This window comes from Drosophila kikkawai, chromosome 3R, assembly GCF_030179895.1.
Source record: "Drosophila kikkawai strain 14028-0561.14 chromosome 3R, DkikHiC1v2, whole genome shotgun sequence".
Taxonomy (NCBI): domain Eukaryota; kingdom Metazoa; phylum Arthropoda; class Insecta; order Diptera; family Drosophilidae; genus Drosophila; species Drosophila kikkawai.
Genome location: NC_091731.1, coordinates 30,636,149 through 30,658,534, shown reverse-complemented (window position 1 = coordinate 30,658,534; position 22,386 = coordinate 30,636,149). Strand labels below are relative to the sequence as shown.

General features: G+C 42.4%; 6 protein-coding genes across 6 annotated transcripts in view; 4 read left to right on the top strand and 2 right to left on the bottom strand.

The window, feature by feature from the left end:
- Window positions 1-1,786: 1,786 nt before the first annotated feature.
- Window positions 1,787-5,099, bottom strand: LOC108077876 (uncharacterized). The gene is made up of 3 exons (XM_017171412.3): window positions 4,346-5,099; window positions 2,808-4,096; window positions 1,787-2,743 (listed from the first exon to the last, which is right to left on the bottom strand). The coding sequence occupies exons 1-3, from the start codon at window positions 4,430-4,432 to the stop codon at window positions 2,224-2,226; spliced, it is 1,896 nt and encodes a 631-aa protein (XP_017026901.1). The 5' UTR covers window positions 4,433-5,099; the 3' UTR covers window positions 1,787-2,223.
- Window positions 5,100-7,455: 2,356 nt separating this feature from the next.
- On the top strand, window positions 7,456-8,836 carry Or88a (Odorant receptor 88a). Its single transcript, XM_017171101.1, has 4 exons — window positions 7,456-8,267; window positions 8,328-8,517; window positions 8,579-8,734; window positions 8,789-8,836. Exons 1-4 carry the CDS (start codon window positions 7,456-7,458, stop codon window positions 8,834-8,836), a joined length of 1,206 nt encoding a protein of 401 aa, XP_017026590.1.
- Window positions 8,837-9,178: 342 nt separating this feature from the next.
- Window positions 9,179-10,366, top strand: LOC108077581 (putative gustatory receptor 85a). The gene is made up of 2 exons (XM_041774489.1): window positions 9,179-10,153; window positions 10,211-10,366. The coding sequence occupies exons 1-2, from the start codon at window positions 9,179-9,181 to the stop codon at window positions 10,364-10,366; spliced, it is 1,131 nt and encodes a 376-aa protein (XP_041630423.1).
- Window positions 10,367-11,152: 786 nt separating this feature from the next.
- On the top strand, window positions 11,153-15,878 carry LOC108077635 (oxidoreductase-like domain-containing protein 1). The gene is made up of 3 exons (XM_017171048.3): window positions 11,153-11,288; window positions 14,868-15,242; window positions 15,482-15,878. The coding sequence occupies exons 2-3, from the start codon at window positions 14,994-14,996 to the stop codon at window positions 15,734-15,736; spliced, it is 504 nt and encodes a 167-aa protein (XP_017026537.1). The 5' UTR covers window positions 11,153-11,288; window positions 14,868-14,993; the 3' UTR covers window positions 15,737-15,878.
- On the bottom strand, window positions 11,414-16,558 carry ro (transcription factor rough). The gene is made up of 3 exons (XM_017170975.1): window positions 16,036-16,558; window positions 12,724-12,958; window positions 11,414-11,660 (listed from the first exon to the last, which is right to left on the bottom strand). The coding sequence occupies exons 1-3, from the start codon at window positions 16,556-16,558 to the stop codon at window positions 11,414-11,416; spliced, it is 1,005 nt and encodes a 334-aa protein (XP_017026464.1).
- A 507-nt stretch (window positions 16,559-17,065) lies between these two features.
- The window catches only part of T48 (FU domain-containing protein T48), a 31,681-nt gene continuing 26,360 nt past the window's right edge, over window positions 17,066-22,386 (top strand). The window contains exons 1-2 of the mRNA XM_017171253.2: window positions 17,066-17,353; window positions 18,818-19,440. Coding sequence (XP_017026742.1) covers window positions 19,173-19,440 — 268 coding nt within the window. The 5' untranslated portion in view covers window positions 17,066-17,353; window positions 18,818-19,172. The remainder of the gene's footprint in view (window positions 17,354-18,817; window positions 19,441-22,386) is intronic.

Below are 22,386 nucleotides of genomic sequence, written 5' to 3'. Positions count from 1 at the left end.
ATTAGCAAAACAAGCTTTAATTATATATATTTTTTAAACCATTTTTAAGCTAAAACTAGTTTTATTTAAATGGTGAGACGTGCTGGAATTTTAAGAGAAGTTTGTATAAAATACTTGAGCAAAAGACAACATTACGTATGCGTGATATGTTATTGGAGGCTCATTATGGTTATATCATTAAATTCAAATAAGTACCAACAAAGTAATTAGCATTTTCTGTAGCCATTATTAAAGTCAAAGAGAATTATTTATTTATAATATATTCAAATGAAATATAGCTAAGACATGATTACAATTTATTATATATTTTAAGGATCCTTAAGTTCTAGTTTCCCTTATGAAACCTATTCACCTTTCTAGACCTACGCGCACCTTCCTGCCGTCTTATTTACGCTGTCGTGTGTGTATTTTGGCAACAATATCTCATAGTGGCTATGGAGCAGCACAGTTGCCTCGGGACATTAGCCACTGGGTGCCAACAAAAACAACAGGCAAGAGCTACTAACTTGGCCGAATGCGTTTCGCGAGTGCCTCTGTTTGCGGTTCGACGGTTCTCGGTTCTCGGGTATCAGGTCTCGGGTCCCCCGTCTCCGGTCTCCGTACTCAAGACACTGGCTAGTTGTCGCATGTCCCACGCTGTCAACGAGTGACATTCTCTATGGCCACATAATATTCATATTTTCATTCATTTGTTTCGTTCCGTTTAGCACTATGCTAAGTGACAAGGATGGGGGCTAGCTGGTTATCGGCCATAACCCGACCCGAAGACCTACACACGCCCCTTAAGACGAGTGTCAAAGGGCGTGCGGTTCCGGTGGGGTTTTGTCACGGTTGCCAAGCTTTTGCCGTGCAGCTTCAAAGCTTTTGTCGACGGGCGGGAAAATCCAAGGAAAAGCCCATCAATCAACGCCACTGGGTGATGAATGAAAGCTCAAGGGCTACAGCGCCAAGGAAATTCCAAGACGGGTAGGTCAGAAGAGTTTAAAAGATTAAATCATAAGTACAGCTATTTAATTAAATGAAACCCATTTATTTTATTTAAACCATTAAATATTTTGTATTTATTTAGGTTTCTTCAAAAGAAGCTGAATATCTTTTTAGCACACATATAGATCTTATAAATACTTTTCCTCTCAGGGAATTGCAATATTGTTTTTTCATAATTTTCGATTAGCTTATAACACATTCAACATTTAATAAATGTATCTCAAATTTTGAATATTAAAGTAATGTTCTTCAAAAGAATATATATATTTCAAAGATAGCTCAGGCTTCCTACCCACGCACCTTTATCAAATTATTTCACATTTAAAAACTTTTCTCAAAAATGCTCTTAAGTCTCTAAGGATTAAAATTTATATCAGATTATGGCTTGTTATATTATTTGAACATTTACTTAAGCTACCAGCCTCTTTTCGCAAAACTCGAAACCTCCATTTTGATGCATTCACTTCTTCGCTTTTCTAGTTGCTATTAAAAGATCGACATTCTGGATTAATATACTATATATTGACTTGGACAACACTCAAAGAAATATTTATAGACGACTATATTCTTGATGAAGTTTGTTTAAACTTGGCTGGGGATTTCAAATCAACTGCAAGGACGTCAAAAAGTAGGTTATACAACTTTTTGATGCTATGTTGATACCTCAAATCCCCAGCCATTTCTGTGGCATCACTGGCAGAAATTCTACTTATGGTCCATAAAAATGTAAGTCTAGAGTTTAAGCTCATGTTTTGGCTTGTTGGTATTGTTGGATAGAATGGATTCACTAAAGTAATAATCAGAAGTCAAAGTACAAGTTTTAATATTATTGGATCGAGTATAAAATAGCCTCAGAGTTGTGCTCTTTGAATCATAATTGAGATGGACTTCGGGTGGGATGTACACTGTACTTGTACTTGTACTGTAATATTTGGCTTCTGTTCTTAATGGATCTTAGAGTTGCGTTCGAAGGGCAAAGGTTAAAACGTAAATCTAAGCTTTCACCTGAAGAGTTTTTCTCACAGTTTACTGGGTTTTTGATTAGTTAGTTATCAAAAATGGTATAGACTTAGCTAAGCTGCCTCATATTCCACAGGTTGAACAGGACGTCTAAACCACAATATCGATTATCTCAGATTCGTCATCGTCGTCGAACTGGTCGTCGTCCTCCTCCCGCCTTCCCCAGTTGTTGTGGCGGAGTCTGGTTCCAGTCCGTCAGTGAATGTACCTCTCCTGCTATAGCAGCACCTGCTTCATTTGCGGCCTCTGACGCTCCATAATCTTTTCAGCCTGCTCCGTGTCCAGTCCATCGATGGAGCAGGCAATCAGCTCTACCAGATTGTGACCATGGCGCAGAATATGATGGATTGACTGCAGCGTCAGCTTGGAGCAGTTGCTCAAGTTGAGAATCCTCAAACGCTTTAAATTCACCACGATATTCCGCACCGTGTCATCGTCCACAGCCATGCAGCTGGACACGCACAGAGCCTCCAGCGATGGGCAATTGTGGGTGATGGCCTCGAAGCCCGCTGGCTGAAATCGTGAGCAGTAGCCCAGGGAGAGAGCACGAAGCTCGGGAAGCTTCAAAGCGTGTTTCAAGGATCGATCTGTGAGATTGCGACACCCCCGAAGGTTCAACTCCCGCAATCCCTTCAATCTACTGATGGGATAAGGAGTGGCCCCAAAGCCCATCAGGCCCTGATCCGTGATCTTTACGCAATAATCGATGTTGAGGTTCCTCAATCGTGTTTGGTACCTGACATGGAGTAATCATTGATTAAGATTCTTGTAATAATTTTGAATAAGGCAGTAATCCTCACCTGCAAATGGCTGACATGGTAACATCCGTCACCGCCTGCCTGCAGTTGTCCAAGCTGAGACGCTGCAGGTTGGGCAGCCGCTCTAGCAGCTCGCACATGGAGTTCTCGTCGATGAAGCACACCTCCTCCAAGTGCAACTCCTGCAATGCATAGTTCATGTGCTGCGCCAGACCCTGGACCAAGCCCACCCCCGTCAGCTCCCGGCAGTAAGCCATGGTCAGGACCTCCAGCTGACCACTCAGTTGACGAAGGGCGTCGATACAGCTGGCGTTGAGCTGGACGCAAAACATGAGATCCAGCACTTTTAGGGTGTGCTTCCACTTGCCAGCAATGTAGAGGAGCAGTTCGTTGGTCAGGGACAGCATTCCGGTAAGGTCAAGCTGGCGCAGCGGTGCTGATTCCGGCACAGCCCTGATGACGGCATCGAGCAGCATCAGATGGCAGTTCCCAGAGAGCTTGAGGGTGCGTAGATTCTCCATAGACTCGAAGGCCTGGCACCACTCTCGCGTTTCGATGCCGGGTGAGCAGCTGAAGAAGATGTCCACCGACTGCAGTGTGTCCGCATGATCTCGGAGCACATCCAGCAGGGCTGTCTCGTTGTTCCTGCGGTACTCAAACTGCAGGTTCCGCAGGTGCACCTTGTTCTCCGCCCGACGCAGCTGGAGGAGCATGAGCAGCTTCAGCGATGAATCCAGGCTTACTCCATCGCACTCGAAGCCCACCAAATGGCTGAACTGCTTCATATTCAAACCGTCCACGGCTCGCAGCTGCTGATCATCCATGGAACTGGTGGTGGCAATTGTCAGCATCTTCAGGTTTGGCATCTTGCCGTCCAGATTTCGGAATACAGGTGCATGCCGCATCTGCAGGTGCCTCACCTCAGCACCCACCAGCTTGAGAAAGTTCTCTAGTTGGCGACATTGGCGCAAGTTTCGCAGTTCAATTCTCTCAAAGCTAAGGTAGGAGTTTCCGCCCTTCACGTGCTTGTGAAGCGCCTCCAGGTTGTGCTGCGTCACAATCACCTTTCCCTTCTCCATGAAGCGGCGCCGGCTAACCAGTTCTCGGCAACGCCAGGACACCATACGCAGCTGTTGCAGATCGTTGTAGGAGAGATAGGATATGATCTCTAGCCACATCTCATTGGGCAATAGCTCGATGGGCGCCAGTGGGGATTCCTTATCCGCATCCAGCTTTTCTGGTGTAAGTGGAGGCGGAGCCGTTGGAGTCGTAGCCAGCGAGCGGGCCAAAGCTAGCAAAGGATTCATCTTTAGGTCTATTTTATCGTGATTCTGGAGGAAAGAAAATAATCAATTACTTAGAGGTTCCAAAGGAAGATAAGATATCTAGGAAAAGTAGGTGCAACCATGGCAACGCTTTTCACCTGCAATCCAGATCCTCCCCCTAAACAGTTCGATGACCCAATGACCACCTGTTTCCCTCCCCCAGCTGGATTTAAACTTCGTTGCCAAGGTTGGCTAACTGCAGTTTTCCACCACTGCCGCAATGCATTTCCCTTGCATTTTCCCGGGACAACTCACCTGAGCGTAGCTGCAGCTCAGCCTCTCAAAGAATCGCCTCTCCCGGCGTTGACTCGGTTTTCCACTCGTTATCAGATTGTTACCCATGCAGCAACTCAATTAAAAAACTGGCATTTAATGAGGAGTCGGAAAATTCTCTATCCGTCGTCTGCTTTTTATGAGTTGTTTTTCTTGGAATTATTTATTTTTTACTTGTTACCACTTTTTGTGGTTACTTGTCATGTATATTTTTTTTATTATTTAGGATTAACTTTTTTTTTTGAATTACCAAATATTGAGAACTTTATTTGTGCTATCCAGTATTTTTATAAAGAACTTTTTTCTGTTATTACTTTTCACTCTATTTGATACTCTCTTCTTATGCTTTTGTGCCTTTATACTTTGATTTGCTCACTTTGAATATTACTTCATTATTTATTTTTGATATTACGATAGTCAACACAACTTGACAGCTTGCTATTTATAATTATTTTCCAACATTGAAAATTAAATATTTGATTTGTGCTTTTGTTAATGTTTTCCTTAGGCTTGTGATCGAATCTTTTCTTTGTTTTTTGCTTCCGCAAAACACTTTTGCGTATTGTCGGAGTATTTTTCAATAAATTCCTTGCTGTTTTTCCTGATTTTCCAGGTTTTTCCTCTCCAATTTGACAGCAACCTGCTGCCTGCCGCTGGTCGGGGTTACAAAATCCAAAATACAAATGTGAATTTTCCCGACGAACGAAAACAAACCACTCGCAGGGAGCACAGCTGTGTATCTAACGACCAAATTTGTTTGGCCGGGGTCACAGATACAGGTACAGTGGAGCCATGTTAATAACAGAATTGAAGGGAATGTAAAGGAAGAATAAATGATTAAATAAAGTAATAATAAAGTACACAAAGGCTTATTTATCAGTTGCACATTTAATATTTTCTAAACTGTTATTAAATAAAGTAAATTAATAGCTGATTATTTATTGTTACTATTTCTAAATAATTTAGAATGTAATATTTTTTCCTTGTATCCAGTGTGTACTGTACCTTCACTTCCCCAGCAAGCACTCGGAAGATCGCAATCATCTTGAGGAGTCATTTTCGAGTCATTGAAAGGATTAAAAAAAGATTTGTCTTATGCGCGACTAATAAATGACTCGAAAATGACTCCAAAAAGAGTCGTAAGTTACCTCTAAATACGATTTATAAAATAGCAAAGCAAAATTGAAAAGCAATCGAAAATTGATCATCCGGATGATTGAAATGAGATTATTTATTGCTTTGCATTTACATTCGGTCAGAGAGCTTGGAGAGCCTAATCGCGCGTTCTCCTTTTTACCTGCATTCTTGTGTCTGCCTTAAACGGTACTTTTCACAAAATTTGAATCGTTTGCTCTTATGTTCTGCATTTTTAAACTAAGTTTTAGTAATTTGTTAAGCTTAGTGAGAATAGGTAATGTGTGCCAAAGATCGTGCATCAAGAAGAAGGCGATTGGAATACTTAAGTTTTTAGTGATATTATTTGTTAAATTTGAATTATTATTATTTCATATAAAAATATATATACCAATAAAAAATAAAGCAACAAAATATTATGGAATATTTAATTTATTTTCACTTCTAATATGACTCGAAGAAGAGTCCCTAATTAGTATTAATGGGAGTCAAAAATGATTCCCTTATTGCTACAAATATGCCTTTCAAACGATCAAAATTCGATTCAAATAGGACTCGAAAAAGAGTCCCCTCTTGGCAGAAGGAGGAGTCGAAAACGACTCTTCCAGAAGAGTCGCGGCTAGGGGTCCATTTTCTCCCGAAGGCAGCGTCATTTATGATCAGAAAAAGAGCGCATATATGCTCATTTTAATCAGCAAGAGGAGTCGAAAATGACTCGAATTCGATCAGAATTTTCATAAAATGCTTGCTGGGTCTGCGTAAATAATTTCGTTTAACACGCATGCCCTCTCTCAGACACGCACACCACTACACCTTCCCTAAGGGCCGCTCTCTTTTAGTATCTGTGTCTCTCTCTCCCGTTTTGTTTATGTTTACTGCTGCTTGTGACCCACTTATGAAAAACAACAACAAAAACCCAACAAGGGCGGCCTTGATTTCGAGAGAGTAATGTGTAAAAGAGAACCAAGAGAACCACTTACATAGATAACACTTACATTTGGATTACATCAACTTACTCACAAGTTTGTGCAGTGTAGACAGCCCTCGCACTTCAAATTCAAAAGGGGTATTCTACTACGCACCATTGAAATTACATTAATTCGAGTACAATGCAACTTACTGAAGATACATTCTATAAATTGTATTATAGATCTGTATATTAACAATTTCACAATTAAGGAACTTAGTAACTACCATACCTTATCTACTATCAAACATTGAAACATATAAAATAAACCAATTAATTTTCTTAATATTTCTAGCTCTAAAAACTACCTGTACCAAATAGACTTTCAAACTTCCTTGATAGAAATCTTTCTAAAATTATCAAGTTTAAGGACCCGGCAATTAAGTCGACACTACTAGCTGAGGAATTACGCCATGCACCCAGGGTCTCGAATGCAAATCCTATAATTAAGAAAGCAATTATAATCAATTGGTTGATTGCAAATCGAAAGATATTACGAGTAAAGGATTGGATTTTTTTATTCCCTTGCAGGATATCATAATTTTAGTTAGAAACTTGTATGTATATTTTTTATCAACATCAACAGCGATGTCGATTTAGACAAGACACATTTTTTTAATAAGTTTAATAAGCAGATTTTTTTATCTGAGAAAAACTAGCAAAGAAAATCTTCCTGAATTGAAATTAATAATTTGTTGGCTGACAAAATTATATTTCTAAACATTTATTTTCCCAAAAAATAATTATCAAAATGTCGATTAAAAGTGTATATATTTTTGTGCATTTTGTTAAGCTCTATAAGTCAAAAAGCGAAAAGTCTTATGTATCTCGATTCGCCAAGTTACCCCACCGATCAGGCACCCGCAATTAAAAATCCAAACTGCCAAGGACTCAACAATTATGCCTATAATTATAGAGCTTATCCGTATATATAAGATTTCTCCGACGAAGCAGAAGCCACTAAGAAAACCAAAGTAAGTTAGCCACGACGATGAAGACAACGGAAATTATAAATCCTTATCGGATGGAGGACTTTCTGCGGCCGCAGTGGTTCCAGAAGATTGCGTGCATGGTGCACTTTCAATGGCAAAGGAACCCGGAGAACAACCGTCTGGTTAACGCCTCCATGGGAGGCTTCATCATGTCGGCTTTCCTCAACGTCGTATTCTTCGGCAGCAACTGCTGTGACATCATTGGGCATTTGTGGCTGGGCTCAGCGTCGAATCTGAATCCTTCCGTGTTCAGCATCACCATTTACTTCTCCATCCGCGGACTGATGCTCTACCTGAAGCGGCGGGAAATCGTGGAGTTTGTCAATGAATTGGATCAGGAGTGCCCACGCGACTTGGTCACTCAGTTGGACATGAAGATGGATCAAACATACCGCAACTTTTGGCAGCGCTATCGCTTCATCTGGTTCTATTCTCATGTTTGTGGACCAATGTTCTGCTTGATGCCCGTGTGCTTCTTCCTGCTGAGCCACGAGGGTAAAGATGTTCCGGTTTCCCAGTTCGAGCAACTCCTAGGCGGCTGGCTGCCTTGGGGTTTGCGAAGGGACCCAAGATATTATTTTCTGGTCTGGTTCATCGATGTGGCCTGCACCATTTGTGGTGTCTCCTTCTTCATTACCTTCGATAATCTTTTTAATGTGATGCAGGGTCAACAGCTAATGCATCTCAACTACCTTGCTCGGCAGGTCGAAGATCTCGATCCCCGCCAGAGTGTGAGCAATGAGGCGGCTTTCTTCTCGGTTCTGAGGAAGTTGGTAAAGAGACAGCAGCTCCTCAATGGACTGTGTGAAAGGTCAGGGTATAATTTTTGGTTTAATTTAGTCAATAAAATATTTTATAAATTATTTTGCAGATATAATGAAATCTTCAAGGTTGCCTTTCTGGTGAGTAACTTTGTGGGCGCTGGTTCCCTCTGCTTCTACCTCTTTATGCTGTCGGAAACTTCGGATGTACTGATCATCGCCCAGTACATCCTGCCTACCTTTGTCCTGGTGGCCTTCACTTTTGAGATTTGTTTGCGTGGCACACAGCTGGAGGAGGCGGTGAGCCTTAGTTGGGCTTAGATCAGGGATTATATTTATTATTTTAACATGTTCTTTACAGTCGGAGAGGCTGGAGCTGGCGCTTAGTCGCCAGGACTGGTATTTGGGCAGCCAGAAGTACCGGAAGTTCTTCCTGCTCTGGATGCAGTATGCCCAGCGAACACAGAAACTAGGTGCATTTGGTCTAATCGAAGTGAATATGGTGCACTTTACCGATGTGAGTAATCTTACGAAATTGGATTTTTACATAACAAATTTCTCTGATTTACAGATCATGCAGCTAGCCTACAGATTGTTTACTTTTCTCAAATCACATTAGATTCAATTCCCACTTCTTATTATCTAAATATTTTATCTTTTCTGTATTGCTTAACAATAAGTATTATTAAACCCTAAAAAGGAGTTACAAAATATAATTTAAATATTTATTAATATTACTAATTCACAAGTCGTACGTAAAATTCGTTTAGACTGGCATTCCTTTCAATTTCACAATTATACCTGCACCAAAAAAATCGATAAGTAAAAGCTTTAATTATAATAAAAACAATCCCAAAGGCACGCCGGTACTTAAATTAATTACGGTTGAAGTTGAGACCATAAAAATCTGTTTCTGGCTGTGGTCACTCAGTTGCCTTATAAAAGGATACCCGTCCGGATCATGGCCTCGCCAAGGCGCGTCCTCCAGCTGGGATTCATCTGGTTTTGCAATTTAAACGGACTCACCACCTTCAGCTTCTCCTCGGGAAGAATTCGCGAGTCCCGCTTTCTTTTCTGCTACCGAATATTCCACAATATCCTGGTTATGGTCCTAACCATTAAGTTCCTGATGGATTTTTGGCACTTTAGTGCCGACTCCTTTGAGGAATCGCCGCTGGTTCGCCTGGCCGCCATCACTTACTTTGGCCTGGTTTTTCTCTCCCTGATTAGCTGCATGGGAAGTGCACATCGGCGACAGGATCGGATAAGGAATATGATCACGAAGCTACAGGATATGGAGGACCTAAGTAAATCTCGTAACTACCGAATTCCCAAAAGCAGGAAGCGTTTCCTAAATTTCCTCCTAGTTGTTCTGACCGCCCTGCTTGTCCTTCGACTCTCGGTTCATGCGTACTTGAATGTCAATAAATTTCGGCGGGGAATCCACAATCCCTGCAACTGCTTTCTGTCCGAGTGCATGATTTTCGCCATGAACTCCTTGGCCTTTGGCCTCATGCTCGAGATTACCCGCAATTGGTGGCGGCTGGAGTCGGGTCTGAGGATGCTGATATTGGCTCCGGAACCTCTCCCCGATAGACTCATTCATCTGCAACAGCTCCAAACCATGTTCCAGTGCCTGATTGATATGACGGACGAGGTGTGCTTGGTGTTCAGATTCGTGTTTCTGTGCTATTTGCTGCGCAACGTGTGGAGCGGTATACGGGTCGGATACATGCTCGTCCGGGTCTGTCTGGGCCACAGCGCCATTGAATCCGAGATGGAGTACCTGCAGATGGTGTTTATCACCTGTATACAGCCGCTAATGTTCTCCTTGATGATGAACTCTCTGACGCATTCCATTGATTCAATGCTAGAGGACACCAAGGCTGCGATTAGGGGGCTTTATAGTCGAGGTAACAGTCAGGTGGAGCGCAGGGTAAGTTTGGGAGATAAATGTCAAAGATCAAAGTTTTATACCTTTCTTCTTCCCCAGATGGAATGGTTCTCCTTGCAATTGGCGGAGCAGCACACCTATGTCCACATCTTTGGCACTTATCGCATGAACCGCAGCTTGGTCTTTGATGGCTGTTCCGTTATCCTGCTGCACGTCATCTATATGGTGCAGTGCGAGTACACTTCAATGCTTTAGATCAGCGATGGGCACGAGATCTAACGGTTTGAGCAGCAGCTCGCCAAAAAAAAAAAAAACAACAACAACCCCCAGCGTCGCGAAGCGTCGCACCCACGCGACACACAGAATGTGCGAGCCGAGAAAATACACAGACAAAAACTTTTTGAGTAGATCCATATCTTCAGCCATTTTTGCGTGCATTTATGTCCGCCTAAGAAAAACGACTGAAAAAAAATCCAATCTTTTTTTCTTTAGTGCAGAAGTCAACGCCAGCCGCGCAGGTCCCTTTAAAATTGTTCTTGTTTTTGGGACGATGTGCGAGTTCGGTCGCTTGTGTTTTGTTGTTGCAAACTCGGGACCGCGGCGATGTGCTCGCTACCTGCGTCAAAGGTCAGTGTGGTTGTTTTTGTAAATCTTCACGGTTCGCTGATCGCGAGCACTGCACTTGTGCGTCTGCAATTGTGCGACATGCTGGCGCCTCCGAAAAAATATAACGGTTTGAGCAGTGTGAGCAAATTGAGCCACGGCGTGCCCATCGCTGTTTTAGATTGAAATGAAATTGCACCTCTTCTCATTGTTTTAAAAAATTTATCAATAAATATTAAACAAATTTAAATTAATTTTTATTTTGAAAAATATTAATTCGCTTTCTTCAAAAGTGCGGTGACTGTGCATTGGCTATATCCCTAAATTCTGAATTAATTGTTAAATATTCAAAAATGAGAATCGCGCTAAAACGTCGATATCCTAATCGATACCACCGATGTTCTCAAAACAGGCGATATATCGATATTTGTGAATAGACAACGGTCACACCGTCAAACAGCTGTTCATTGTTTGGTTTTTTAGTTTTTACAAAATTGTTTTTCGTCTTTCTTATATAAACTAACTTTGTGCTGTCCCGCTTCCTCTAAAGATGCTAAATTCGTGGTGAAATCAAGTGAGTTTCTGAACCAATAACCCAGCCTTCAATTCGCGCTTACAGTTCTGTTTATTTAATTAGTTTCTTAGCCTAAACAGTTTAAAGCTCAATTAAAAGTAGTTAGTTAATACTCGTAGATAATGCTAGCATGTGTTGATAATCGTAGGCGTTGCGCGGCGTCGTTGTTGTTGTTGCATGTGTTGTCGCTCGTACTGGTCATCGATGTCGATGAAACTAGCATCCTGCGTGTTATCCTTGGGCAGCGCTGCCGGCGTCGCTGCCGCAGGGTAGTATCCCAGGCCGACGCCCACTCCAACGCCCGGCGAGGGCATGGCCGTGCCCGGTTGACCCATTATAGAGCTCATAAAACCATTGGCCACGACAAAGTTTCTGAAAAATTGATTACATCAAATGACGGGCTCCTGGCAAAAGGACATCCCTTGTGGAGGGATCGTCTAATTGGGTTTGTGTGCGCGTTAGTGTCGTAAAATTAATTTCGTGTTAATTTTATGTGGGGCCATCAATTAAACGTGCGACATTTCCCTGAATTACTTCCGTTTCAAAAAAATATATGTACATCTATTCAAATATCAATTAAAAACAAAAAACTCTTCACGAGCTATTCATCAAAGGCGTAGTATTTAAGGCCTATAAAGGTCTGCTTTTAGGTTTAACTATTTTTGGAATTTATAAGGGGAAATGCAAGATCTAATTTGGTTTATATGAACCCTTCCAGGGTATTAAAATTTTAGTCAGGAGCTGCCAACGCATTGAAGGAATCATTTCCTACCCTATAAAGTATATATATTCTTGATCAGCATTAACTGGCGAATCTTTCTAGCCATGTCCGAAGGAAAATAAATTTTGTGCAATTTTTTCAAAATTTGATAAGGGGTTACATCGTTAAAATTGTCAAAAATTGACCAAAATTTGGATTTTCTAAAATTTTAAATAAAGTATGCTGTTTACTTAAGACTAACACAGAACCGCTTTTCCGTATTAAAATAAATGCATTTTTGGCCTAGTTAGGATAGATTTCAAAATTGGGTCCCTGATAAAATTTTAGCCTTCAAGGGTATTCAAACTTTGACTTGCCGAAGTTTTTTCCTTTCTTGTTTAAATTGTTGAATATTATTTTGATAGTATAGGATCTTTAAAATTTACATAACAACCAAATTTAAGATCATTTCGGCATTCCCAAACCGAATAAGGTTGAAAACTTTTCCGGAAAGCTCAAGAGATGTTCAAATCTATTGCCACTAGTATTATGTATCTTTGAGATCCTTTTAGATTAAGTTTAAGCCATAACTCTCAAATAACAATGCATAAAAAATATTTTTTCGTTAAAGATTTTCTTAATTTTGGAAATAACCCCTGAATTTATTTAAAAAAATATATATTTTTTGCGTCACACACAAATTGTAAGTTCCTGTAAATCAATGTTAAAACTCACCTATAATGCTGATCGATTTGAGCCTTTTCTATGCGCTTGTCCTTGGCCCGACGATTCTGGAACCATATTTTGATTTGTGTCTCGGTCAGGTGCAGTGTCTCGGCCAGCTCGAAGCGTCGGCTTCTGGAGATGTACTCGTTTCGGTGGAACTCCACCTCGAGGCGCAAAGTCTGTTCTGTGCTGAAGGTGGTTCTTTGGCGACGTTGTCTGCCTTCCTTGCGACGTCTGCGAGCCACTGAAATGGGAAAATAAATATTAATTTAATTTATTAAAAATAATTTTTAAAAATCAATGACGAATCCTCTTAAATGTAGCATTTTTTCCACGGTAAAACTTGAAAACTGTAAAGAAATCAATGCATCAATTACATGGATCCTGAATTAAATTGAAACTATAAAAGTAAACAAAAAAGCTTTTCTGCCAGCTTAAATCTTTGTAATCGCTTAAATTCATGCTTATTGGTAATTAATTTCGTGTGTTATATCCCCCGTTTATCTATTCAAATTGAAATAATAACAAGAACACCCCTCAAGCTCACCCATTGCAAACGCTATTCTTCTTCCTACATTCCCAACATAATGGAGATGTTAGAGCGAAATTAATCTTACATTAACAAACCATCAAGTTATGTTCGGGGCTAAACGATTCCGCGTGTGCTTGGTTGCGTGTTTTGCCAGTTAAACAAATAATTAATCGCTCTGCCATGTGTCCCCCGCTGGCCATCCAACCCACCTTGGCCGATTCAAGGCTCGCGTTTGTGGTGCACATTAGAGATGCATTTTCAACGTGGCCCAAGTTCTCGCTGTTTTTTATTATTTATTTCGACAATCTATGCTGATCCGGGAAACTTTTAACAATGCAAACAGCTGGCCATTCATCGTCCTCGTCGGAATTCTCATCATCATCCTCGCATTTTCCGTTCCGTGGTCTGTGTTTGTTTGCATTCGCAGTGTCGCCGGCGATGAAGCTCAGCCGAGCGCACATTATGCCCCCGCTACCTCTGCCTCCTCCTGGCTCGACACGGAACCACCTGACACCCACTTACACCCACCCCAAATTGCGGTTTAGAGTCTCTAATTGATGTAACAAGGCGAAGCTGACAAGTTGTTTTTTGGTGTGGAGGATGGGATAGGTTTTTCGGTTGGTTTGTGGGTGTGGTAATCCTAGTTTTTGCTTGATTACCCCTTGCCTGACTAACTCGCAGCTCAGGCTTAAGTTCTCCCTTTTCGTCCTTTCTTTCTGCGGCAAGAGGGAAAGCCTTCCCTCTTTCTTCCTAATTTTTTTTTTAAATCACGTGTGAAATTCGATAGCCAAGTGTCCTTTGGACAGTTTGTTGTGGTTGCTATGAGTCTTCCTTTATCTGTTCCACGCTTAACCCTCTACTCTTTCTGGTTTTATGTGTGTGTTTTTTTAGGTTTCCTGTCAAGCTCTCAATTACAATGTTATTTTTTCTGTCACTTGTACTATATGATTTTTTTTAGGATTTTGGAGTTACAATATCAGGGGTTTTATGAAGATTTGTAAAAGTGGAATTATAATAAGGAGTCTTTTAATTTTTGTTACTGAAAAGAAAGCATATATATCATATTTCCCTTCCTTTCCAGCTTGTTTAGAAGTTTGTTTAAAATATCTATACACCTTATATGAGTAAATTTTTTATTATGATTATAAGGGTAGAACTTTAAATGGTTATTTTATAAATAAACCCATTTATGCCTTTGTTTATCAAGTGTTTTTATCCTTATTATACCTTCACCTATTCATCCAAGCATACTCTCATGTATGATCGCTTTTTCATTAGCTGTAGAATTTCAATTTTCCCTTTCACCTCTCACCTCTCCACCACACCTGGGCAAGCTCATTCGCCGCAAACGAAAAAGCCGCAAGTAAACGAAAACTTTCACGGCTCAATGCGTTTTAATTTTTTCTTTCTTGGCAATCATTTTTTTCCTTGGCTAATTTCTTTGGCACTAAGGGTTGGGGGGCGCTCATTGTGTGGCATTGTTTCCCCTCCTTGGGCAGCTAGCCAGTTTCGTTATGTTTTTATTTTTTCTTGACTGACTTTACATAATCCTTGCCCATGCAATGATATTCAATAGCACTTGCACTTAATCAGCCTTTTTTCTGTATCCGATTTTTTGCAGTTCCTGCGGAACTAAGTTCATCTGGCTGGGCTGCACCTGCGCAGGCGTGTGAAATGTTCATCACTTCCTCTCGGCTTTTTCAGTCCTGACTTTTGTACTTTCTCTCTCGGGGAGATTGGGTGCGAAATGTTGGCTCCCCTGGGCTTCAGCTGTCCGCGCTGTCTGCTCCTGAGACGTGGAGCAGGGCGCTTGGCCTTTGGCTATCTTGCCCGCCAGTTGGCCGGGAGCAGCTCCAAAGACACCGCCGCCAGCAAGGACACAGCTTCTTCCAATTCCACGGGAAACAAGGATATAGCCGCCAATAACAAATCTAGCAGAGAGACTATCACCGCCAAAGATAACTCAAAGGGAAAGAAGTCCATCAAGGATATCGAGGTGAGTTTTTGATCGTTTTGGCTAAGGTTTTATTTGGAAAGGAAGTATAGTTACAAGACAGAAATTATAAATAAGCCTTATAAGGCTTATTATTTATAATAAACTATTTTAAAGACCTAGATAATTGTCAGCCAGTCAACAATTGTTGAAACAAAGTTGAGTCCTGACTCCTGAATTGTATAATATCTTTCTATAACTAACTAATAATCTCAAAACCTATACCATCTTCCTCCTTACAGCTACCCCCCGAGCCCACCACCTGCTGCATGTCTGGTTGCGCCAATTGCGTTTGGCTGGACTATGCCCAGACTCTGGCCAAGCTTCTGGGGGATAACGATGAAGCGGCCCGAGAGCTCGTCCTGAGCAAGATCACCGACCCGAATCTGAAGATGTTCCTCAGCCTGGAGCTTCGGCAGATGGCGCGGCAGCGGGAGGAAAAAGCGGCTGCTGAGAAAGCGGCCGCGGGGAAGCCAAAGACACCGCCCTCGAAGTAGTACAAATGTCCTTCTCCCCTACATATATCTATCTATCTAGTTAGGACCAAATTTGCAGTAGCTCAAATTTACTCTTGTACTTAACGTCTAAGAACAAAAAAACCTCAAAATAAATATTTAAGAGTTGAGTATTCCAAGGAAAGTCAGTTTTATTAATAGAAATAATAGAATAGCAAATAATATAATCTTACTTAGAACCTGAAGTGTTTTTAAAAATACCAAAGCTAACAATAATTTCTTCTATAAAAACTATTTTTAGTTGATCTATTTTAATTTATAAGAATCCAGTTTCTACTCACAGAAAGCGGAAAATCCAGCGCTGAAATGCGGATCACTTGGAAACCCGGCGGGAAATCCAGGCGGCAGTACAGTATTCGCCATTCCCCCACTAATCACAGGCGGCGGACTCACATAGCTGAGCATCTGCTGCACCTGCTGATGGAGCTGCTGCTGATGTGGCTGTGGTGGGAGGTAATCCTTGGCAGGACCATAAAAGTCGTAGGCGGGAAAGCCAGCGAGTGAGGTGCGCTCATCGCTGATGGAGATGTCCGGCGAGGAAACGCTGCCGCCGTCGCTATGATAAGGCGTTTCGCAAGGCGGCGGCTTATGGTTGTGGGTTCCAACGTCGATGTCTCCGCTTTCCGGGCTGCGCGTCTCCAAGTGTCCGTAGAGTCTTTCGAAAAATTGTCGCGGCGACGAGGGTCTTTGCGGTATAGTAATAGTTATATTTGTAGAATTCGTTTCCGGGTTCACACTATCACGTCGCTTGACGGCCTCAGCGGGACACCCACTGGCACCGACTTCCACTTTTTGGCGTTGCATTTGAAAAGGAGCTGCCGCGGAGCTGGCCAAACTAATCACTTTGGTAATCGGCGAGCGACTGAAGTGCCAGAGTAGAGATATATCCGCTGGTCAAGCGACGCTTATCCTGACGGGGGCGCCTAAAATGCTGCTTAATAATAATACAAAAAAAATGCCCCTTCCTCCGTCACACCTGCAGTCTGGTGGGCAAGCCACCTGATTGGCCAAAGCGTTGCAAAAAAAACCCTTATTTCTACTTCCGGACTGAGGGTCCTTAAGGGTGGCAAGCAGGACAAGATAAGCCCCGCCCCTTCACTGCTTGCAGGTAGCTCCCTCTGGCGGGCAGGTGAACACTGCTTGACAAGCAGTGGGCACTGCTTTAGATATTTCGCGTTTTGCAGATTAGTGTGCCCAAAAGCCGGGAAAGCGGAAGTGCTTTCGATGGTTCGTTCGTAAAAACATCGAAAAATCGATAGTTGAAAAAATCGATTTTTTGCCAGCACTAATGCACGTTCGAAAAAAAACATTTAAACAATAACAACGGCGGAGAGCGCGTCGCTCGTGAATTTTCAGCTGGCGCGAAGATCGAATCGAAACTGTGTTTAAAGTGCAATCTGAATATGGATAATATGTCTTCAAAATCCGATATTAAGTGTCTTTAAAACATCGTGCGTTCAAGAATCGAAGATCGGTTGTTTTTGATCAGTCGTTGCACATTCGTTTCGCATGTGCCGTTAGTCCCGCCTGCCGGAGTGCTAATAAAGAATAATAACAATAAACAAGAGTCCAGAAACAAACAAGAAACTCTTCAAAAAGGTACGCGATTTCAATTTCGTTGGTGCCAAAAAATAAACAAACAAAAACGGGCAAAACTCTGTATTGCACTTGCTTTTGTTTGTTGTGTTTTGTCCGGCTTTGGATATTAATTGTATGGCTTTTAATTTGCCCGTGTGCGTGTGTGTTTGTTTTTATGATGGCTTTGCGTTTGTGCAATGCAAAAATATTTTGTTAAAACTCGTTTCGTTCAAAGCTTACGCTTAAGCCCCGACTGTGATTTTGAGTTTCATCCATCCATCAATTTGGTTTTGTTACACTGACGTATGCAAATTTTCGGCTGGTCGTTGTTTTTTTTTTTCAAGCCCAATTTAAAAATATCTTCTGAGTGCACAGTGAAAAAAAGATAATCGATTTAGACATTGAATCTATAAAATAATATTAAATGTTAACAACAAATAGATATTGTGTAACATCCCAGTAAAGGAACATTTCTTTGAGTGCAGCATTTCCCCACAGACAGCGATCCCACATGTCTTTTCACTGTCCTTCCAACAAAAACAATAAACGGGAAAAAATAAAAACAAGGAATAACGGCAGCCTTTCCATTGACATTTATGAGCGGCGCTAAGGGTGCATCATCTCCCTCGCACACAGGAACTGCCCTTCCCCCTCTCTGTCCCTCACATTCAGAGGCGTGGGCGAGGCATTCCAGGGCTTTATTGTGGGATTTCTTTTGATTCCCCTAATTCCCACCGCGGGAATTCGCGTGGGCTGGTTTTACATTATCCTGGGCATGCGCAGCACATTACGGGAAATTGCTATGGAAATGACCGCGGATTTTTTTGATTGATAGAAATGTCGCTGCGCTTGCGTATTTACCGATAAACAGCCCACTTAACAACAACAAGCAACAGCTGTTGGCAATGTGTATAGCTGACCAGTTTCCGTTATAACTGCGAGCGTGGAATAATGATGATTGGGAGTATGTTAATAGGCGGAGTAGTGACGAATGCCCATGTGTTTCACACACATTTGTAGTTACCATAAAAAGAGTTAAAAGACATTTGTACATAAAACAAATTGTACATAGAGTCTTAGTTGCTTAGAGTAAGAACCATTAAACAATAGGTTTCTTAACAAAACTTTAGTTGCAATTTCTATAATACCTATTTAAGTTATAATTTTTGCAATTCATTTTGTTTTCAATATTCTGTTAAATAACAATAATAAGAATATAATAGAATAAAATATAATATTCCTTCATCCCACTTAAAAATGCCCACAAGAACCTCTTTAATATTAAAAAATGTATTTGCCATTGATAACTTAAAACCCGAACGTATGAATCCCTGGGGTATCATTGGTATCTGGCAATTTCCAATCAGTTTTATTGCCTTTGTCACTGCCCCCCTGGAACGCTTAAGAAAGTGATTTGCATGCACATGTGAACTCCTGCTTCGCACCGCACTAATCCCACTCTTTATGCCCCCCTTATCTTTGCAGTGCCAAAATCGTCTGACACACTTCAGCGACTTACTTGGACGGCGTCATCGGTCGTCTCCACTAATTGCTGACACACATAATTTCCCTAACTGGCTGGAAAGCAAAATAAATAAGTAACGAGCGCGAAAAGTGAGCAAAAGCCGACCGCAAATTGAATTTACGGTGCCCCATCAAAGTCAAGTCGGTCGACTCTAACTAATTTAATGATCAAAAGTTACACATTTTTTTCGCACTCGGCGTCAGGCCGCTGAGCGGTGTTAATTGAAAGTGTCACGCGCTGTGCCGTCCAAATTAAAATATCTATCTATATCGACTGGTTTCGTCTATGTCCGAGTGAGTGAGTGAGTGCCTGCAAATGTGCCGCGGAGGAGCAGAACTGTCGGCCATGTCCTGGCTCGTCCTGGTGCTCTCCTGGGGAGCTATAGGCACTCGTGCTGCCACGCCATTCGCAAAGGAGTACCGCAGCGCGGGTCTCTTCAAAGGCAACACGCTCGTGGATCTGGATGGCTCCACCACCTTGGATGTGGGTGCAGAGAAGCCCACGAGTAGCAGCAGCGGACTAAGCGGAGGAGGCTTCAAGTCGGAGTCGTCGGTGGTTCTGCCGGGCATGCATCTAAATACAGGTAAGCTGAAGGGGAAGTAACTTTAAACTGAGTTTTGTCATTTATTTAAAGATACATTTGATCCATTTGTTTTAAATTTAAAATGTTTAAATACTTCACTTCCCTTTTACCACCTAAAAAAAGAAACATTGTGAGTCCAATTCTTCCCAGAATTATGTATCCAACCAAAACATACAACATTCATTCATTCTTCTCATATCAACCCAATTCTACCCAAAAACCGAAAAAACTTATTCAGAATCCCTTGAAAGAAGTAGGAAGTATACCCTTGGTCGCCACTGCAGGTATTCATACATACACGCCGGCGCTTATCTAACCTTATCTTACAACACTTTCCTGCCCTCCGGAACCCCCGGGGCTCCATCCTTCCCAGCAATCGGTGCCTCATTCGTGTCTTTGGTTTATTTATGACCTGCGCCTTGGCGGCATCATATTTCAGAAAGAAACGGGGCAACAAATGTGGGGAAACAAGTGTATTTGTCTGCCGGTTGTATCTCAGGGTATTTTTTTTTTTTTTGGGCATTGTGTTGTCTTGTCTGGTTTTAAGGAGCTCCTCCTCCTGGTAATTCAATCGCTGCTGCAACACTCCACAGATGAGAGAGCTGCCCAGCTGGCATTGGCATCCAGGATGTCAACCACAGCTCATGGCAGCTCGGCTAAGATTCAATCCCAGTCACAGCGCCGGACCCCATCCCTATTGCAATCCCATTCCCGTTTCGGGCACGCTCGGCACATCCGCCAAGCAATTTTCCTGCCTCATTATAACGAGATTAAAGAGTAATCACGGGGAGAGACAGACGTGTGCTGGAATGGCTCTCCCCGGGGTTCCCCTATAGTCTTAATTTCCATTCCCCATTTCGGGGTTCTTCTTCGATCTTTGCCAAAGTGCGAACTTCCTGTCCCAACTTGAGTCCAGTGAAAGGGATCTTCAGTCTCGAGTGTCGGGGCTCGGTGTGTTTACCTTTCCATAGTCGCTGGTTGCCTTTTTGGACGTCCAAATTCTGTCCCACATTAACCCTCCCCCCGTTTTGCGGTTGATTTAAATGTCATTTAAGCCGCTTAACTTGGCCCTCTCGGTACGTTTCTGATTTGGAGTTTTTATGACAACATTTTTGAGTTTTATGCGAGTCCCATTTTATGAGCGTGAAAATGAAAGTACTTTCGTCAAGTCTGCCTACCCTTTCTCTATCCCTGTCTCCCGCCGTCGCGTCGGCCTTTTCCTTTGGAGTTGAGTTCAGTTTTGGTTGCCTCCAACTTATGACTCGGCAGCAATTTCGAGACTTGAGTAAACTTACGGACGTAAATTTGTGGCTTTCTTAAATGTGTCATAATTAAAAGCAACCGGGCTCTGACATTTTCGTGGGCCGATGTGCTATGCGGGCACAGAATGATTAAGCGGGATCTTTCAATAACCCTAAGCTAGATTTAGATCAGATTGAGATATGACCGAGATCTTTGGGTGGCCACCCTCGGCTTGTAAATCAGATCGATGCTCTGTATCGAATTTCCTGTGTAAAAATCCATTAAGATTTTACAGACCATTTCCCTTCGAGCCAGGGGTGCTTAGCCCGAGCACCAGGGAGCCTAGCAGCTTAGGGTTTTCACATAGCAAAACGTGACAAGTTAGAATTGAGAATATTCCCAAAATATTCCTTGGGCTGTCCTGCTTTAATGGGTGATTTACAGGCATTTCCTGAATTCATTCTCCGCAAACATGAGATCTAAATGAGAGAACCCAAAGACCGTTAAAATAGTTGCACGCCTTTTTGAATAAATTTATTGTTGATTTTTTATTTCTGGCTCAATCTCCCTCTCATTCATTCCAATTCCTGGACATGGGCCGAAAATATTAAACGTTTGCCTTTGGGGGTTCAGAGGGCTACCTGAATGTTCTCTCCAGTTCCAAGATTTTCTTTTTTGGGGTCCACATCGCAGCTCTTAAAATTTCAGCAAAGCACGCAAACTTTGGCAGGGGCCAGGGACCAGTTTTTGGTAGCCAACTTGGTTTGGTTTGACTTGGTCTGGGTCTCTTGGTCCGAGTACAGTACGCAGGCGCAGAGATCTTAGCAGGAGGCTGTTGTCGCTGCCACTGCCGTTTCTTTCTGGGGTCCCTGGCACTTCAACTCTTCAGCATGTATTTAGATAGGCCAACGTCGAAAGATACAAGCCGCGCCGTGTATCTGTGAGTTCGTGTTTCTCCTTGGTTGTATCTGTGTGCCCCGGCCAAACAAAGCCAGCCGACAATCGTAAAAACTAAACGACGAGGGAATTTATGAGGCCTCTTCGGCCCGAGACGCAAACGCAGCAGACGTAGCTCTTCCCGCTCGGCCAGAGGTATGTGTCTAGATCAAGTGCCAAAGTCAGAGCCCGGGCATTCTTCGAGTTAGATAACAGAGAGCAGGGCTTGTGTCATGCAAATGCAGATACAGATAAAAACTGAATGCAGTTTTGCAGTAAAAATATATAAATCAAGGCAGCACCAGCACCGGCAGGTACTAGCTGCGGTCCAGGAAGGCAAACGAACTGCTAGAACGGCACCGGAGAAGAAGAACCAAAGTGCGAAATATCCCACAGAGCGAGCGGCCGGTGCACAGATGCATCTGTTAGATACATTTGCCTGCAGCAGCCTCTCGGCCCATCGTCCATCCATCGTTAACGCTGCCACGCTAATTTGACGAAAGCCCATTTCATGGCATTTTTCCATCTCGGCGCAGCGATTTCATGCCCTCGTCTCGCCTGGGACTCGGGACTCCGGTGCGGATGCGGACGTGGACTCCGGGCCGTTTGTATCTCTGCATCGTACAGGTAGTTTTTAACACCTTAAAACCCAATCGTTTAGTGCGCACAAGTGTCTAGCCTCACTCTGAATGCCCTCTCCTCCCCGCTGACCGGTCCTCGGGGGCATTGTGTTTACGCCTTTTGCGAAAAAAGTCAGGGAAAATGAAA

Excerpts from the sequence above, each read along its gene's own strand:
- LOC108077635 (XM_017171048.3), top strand. The coding sequence starts at position 14,994 with ATGTTGGCTCCCCTGGGCTTCAGCTGTCCGCGCTGTCTGCTCCTGAGA. Across the intron at positions 15,243-15,481 it reads AGTCCATCAAGGATATCGAG|CTACCCCCCGAGCCCACCAC; the intron begins GTGAGTTTTTGA and ends TCCTCCTTACAG.
- LOC108077876 (XM_017171412.3), bottom strand. The coding sequence starts at position 4,432 with ATGGGTAACAATCTGATAACGAGTGGAAAACCGAGTCAACGCCGGGAG. Across the intron at positions 4,097-4,345 it reads TGAGCTGCAGCTACGCTCAG|AATCACGATAAAATAGACCT; the intron begins GTGAGTTGTCCC and ends TCTTTCCTCCAG. Across the intron at positions 2,744-2,807 it reads ACCATGTCAGCCATTTGCAG|GTACCAAACACGATTGAGGA; the intron begins GTGAGGATTACT and ends ACTCCATGTCAG.
- ro (XM_017170975.1), bottom strand. The coding sequence starts at position 16,558 with ATGCAACGCCAAAAAGTGGAAGTCGGTGCCAGTGGGTGTCCCGCTGAG. Across the intron at positions 12,959-16,035 it reads CGCTGGATTTTCCGCTTTCT|TGGCTCGCAGACGTCGCAAG; the intron begins GTGAGTAGAAAC and ends TTCCCATTTCAG. Across the intron at positions 11,661-12,723 it reads CAAATCGATCAGCATTATAG|AAACTTTGTCGTGGCCAATG; the intron begins GTGAGTTTTAAC and ends TCAATTTTTCAG.
- LOC108077581 (XM_041774489.1), top strand. The coding sequence starts at position 9,179 with ATGGCCTCGCCAAGGCGCGTCCTCCAGCTGGGATTCATCTGGTTTTGC. Across the intron at positions 10,154-10,210 it reads ACAGTCAGGTGGAGCGCAGG|ATGGAATGGTTCTCCTTGCA; the intron begins GTAAGTTTGGGA and ends CTTCTTCCCCAG.
- Or88a (XM_017171101.1), top strand. The coding sequence starts at position 7,456 with ATGAAGACAACGGAAATTATAAATCCTTATCGGATGGAGGACTTTCTG. Across the intron at positions 8,268-8,327 it reads CTCAATGGACTGTGTGAAAG|ATATAATGAAATCTTCAAGG; the intron begins GTCAGGGTATAA and ends ATTATTTTGCAG. Across the intron at positions 8,735-8,788 it reads ATATGGTGCACTTTACCGAT|ATCATGCAGCTAGCCTACAG; the intron begins GTGAGTAATCTT and ends TCTGATTTACAG.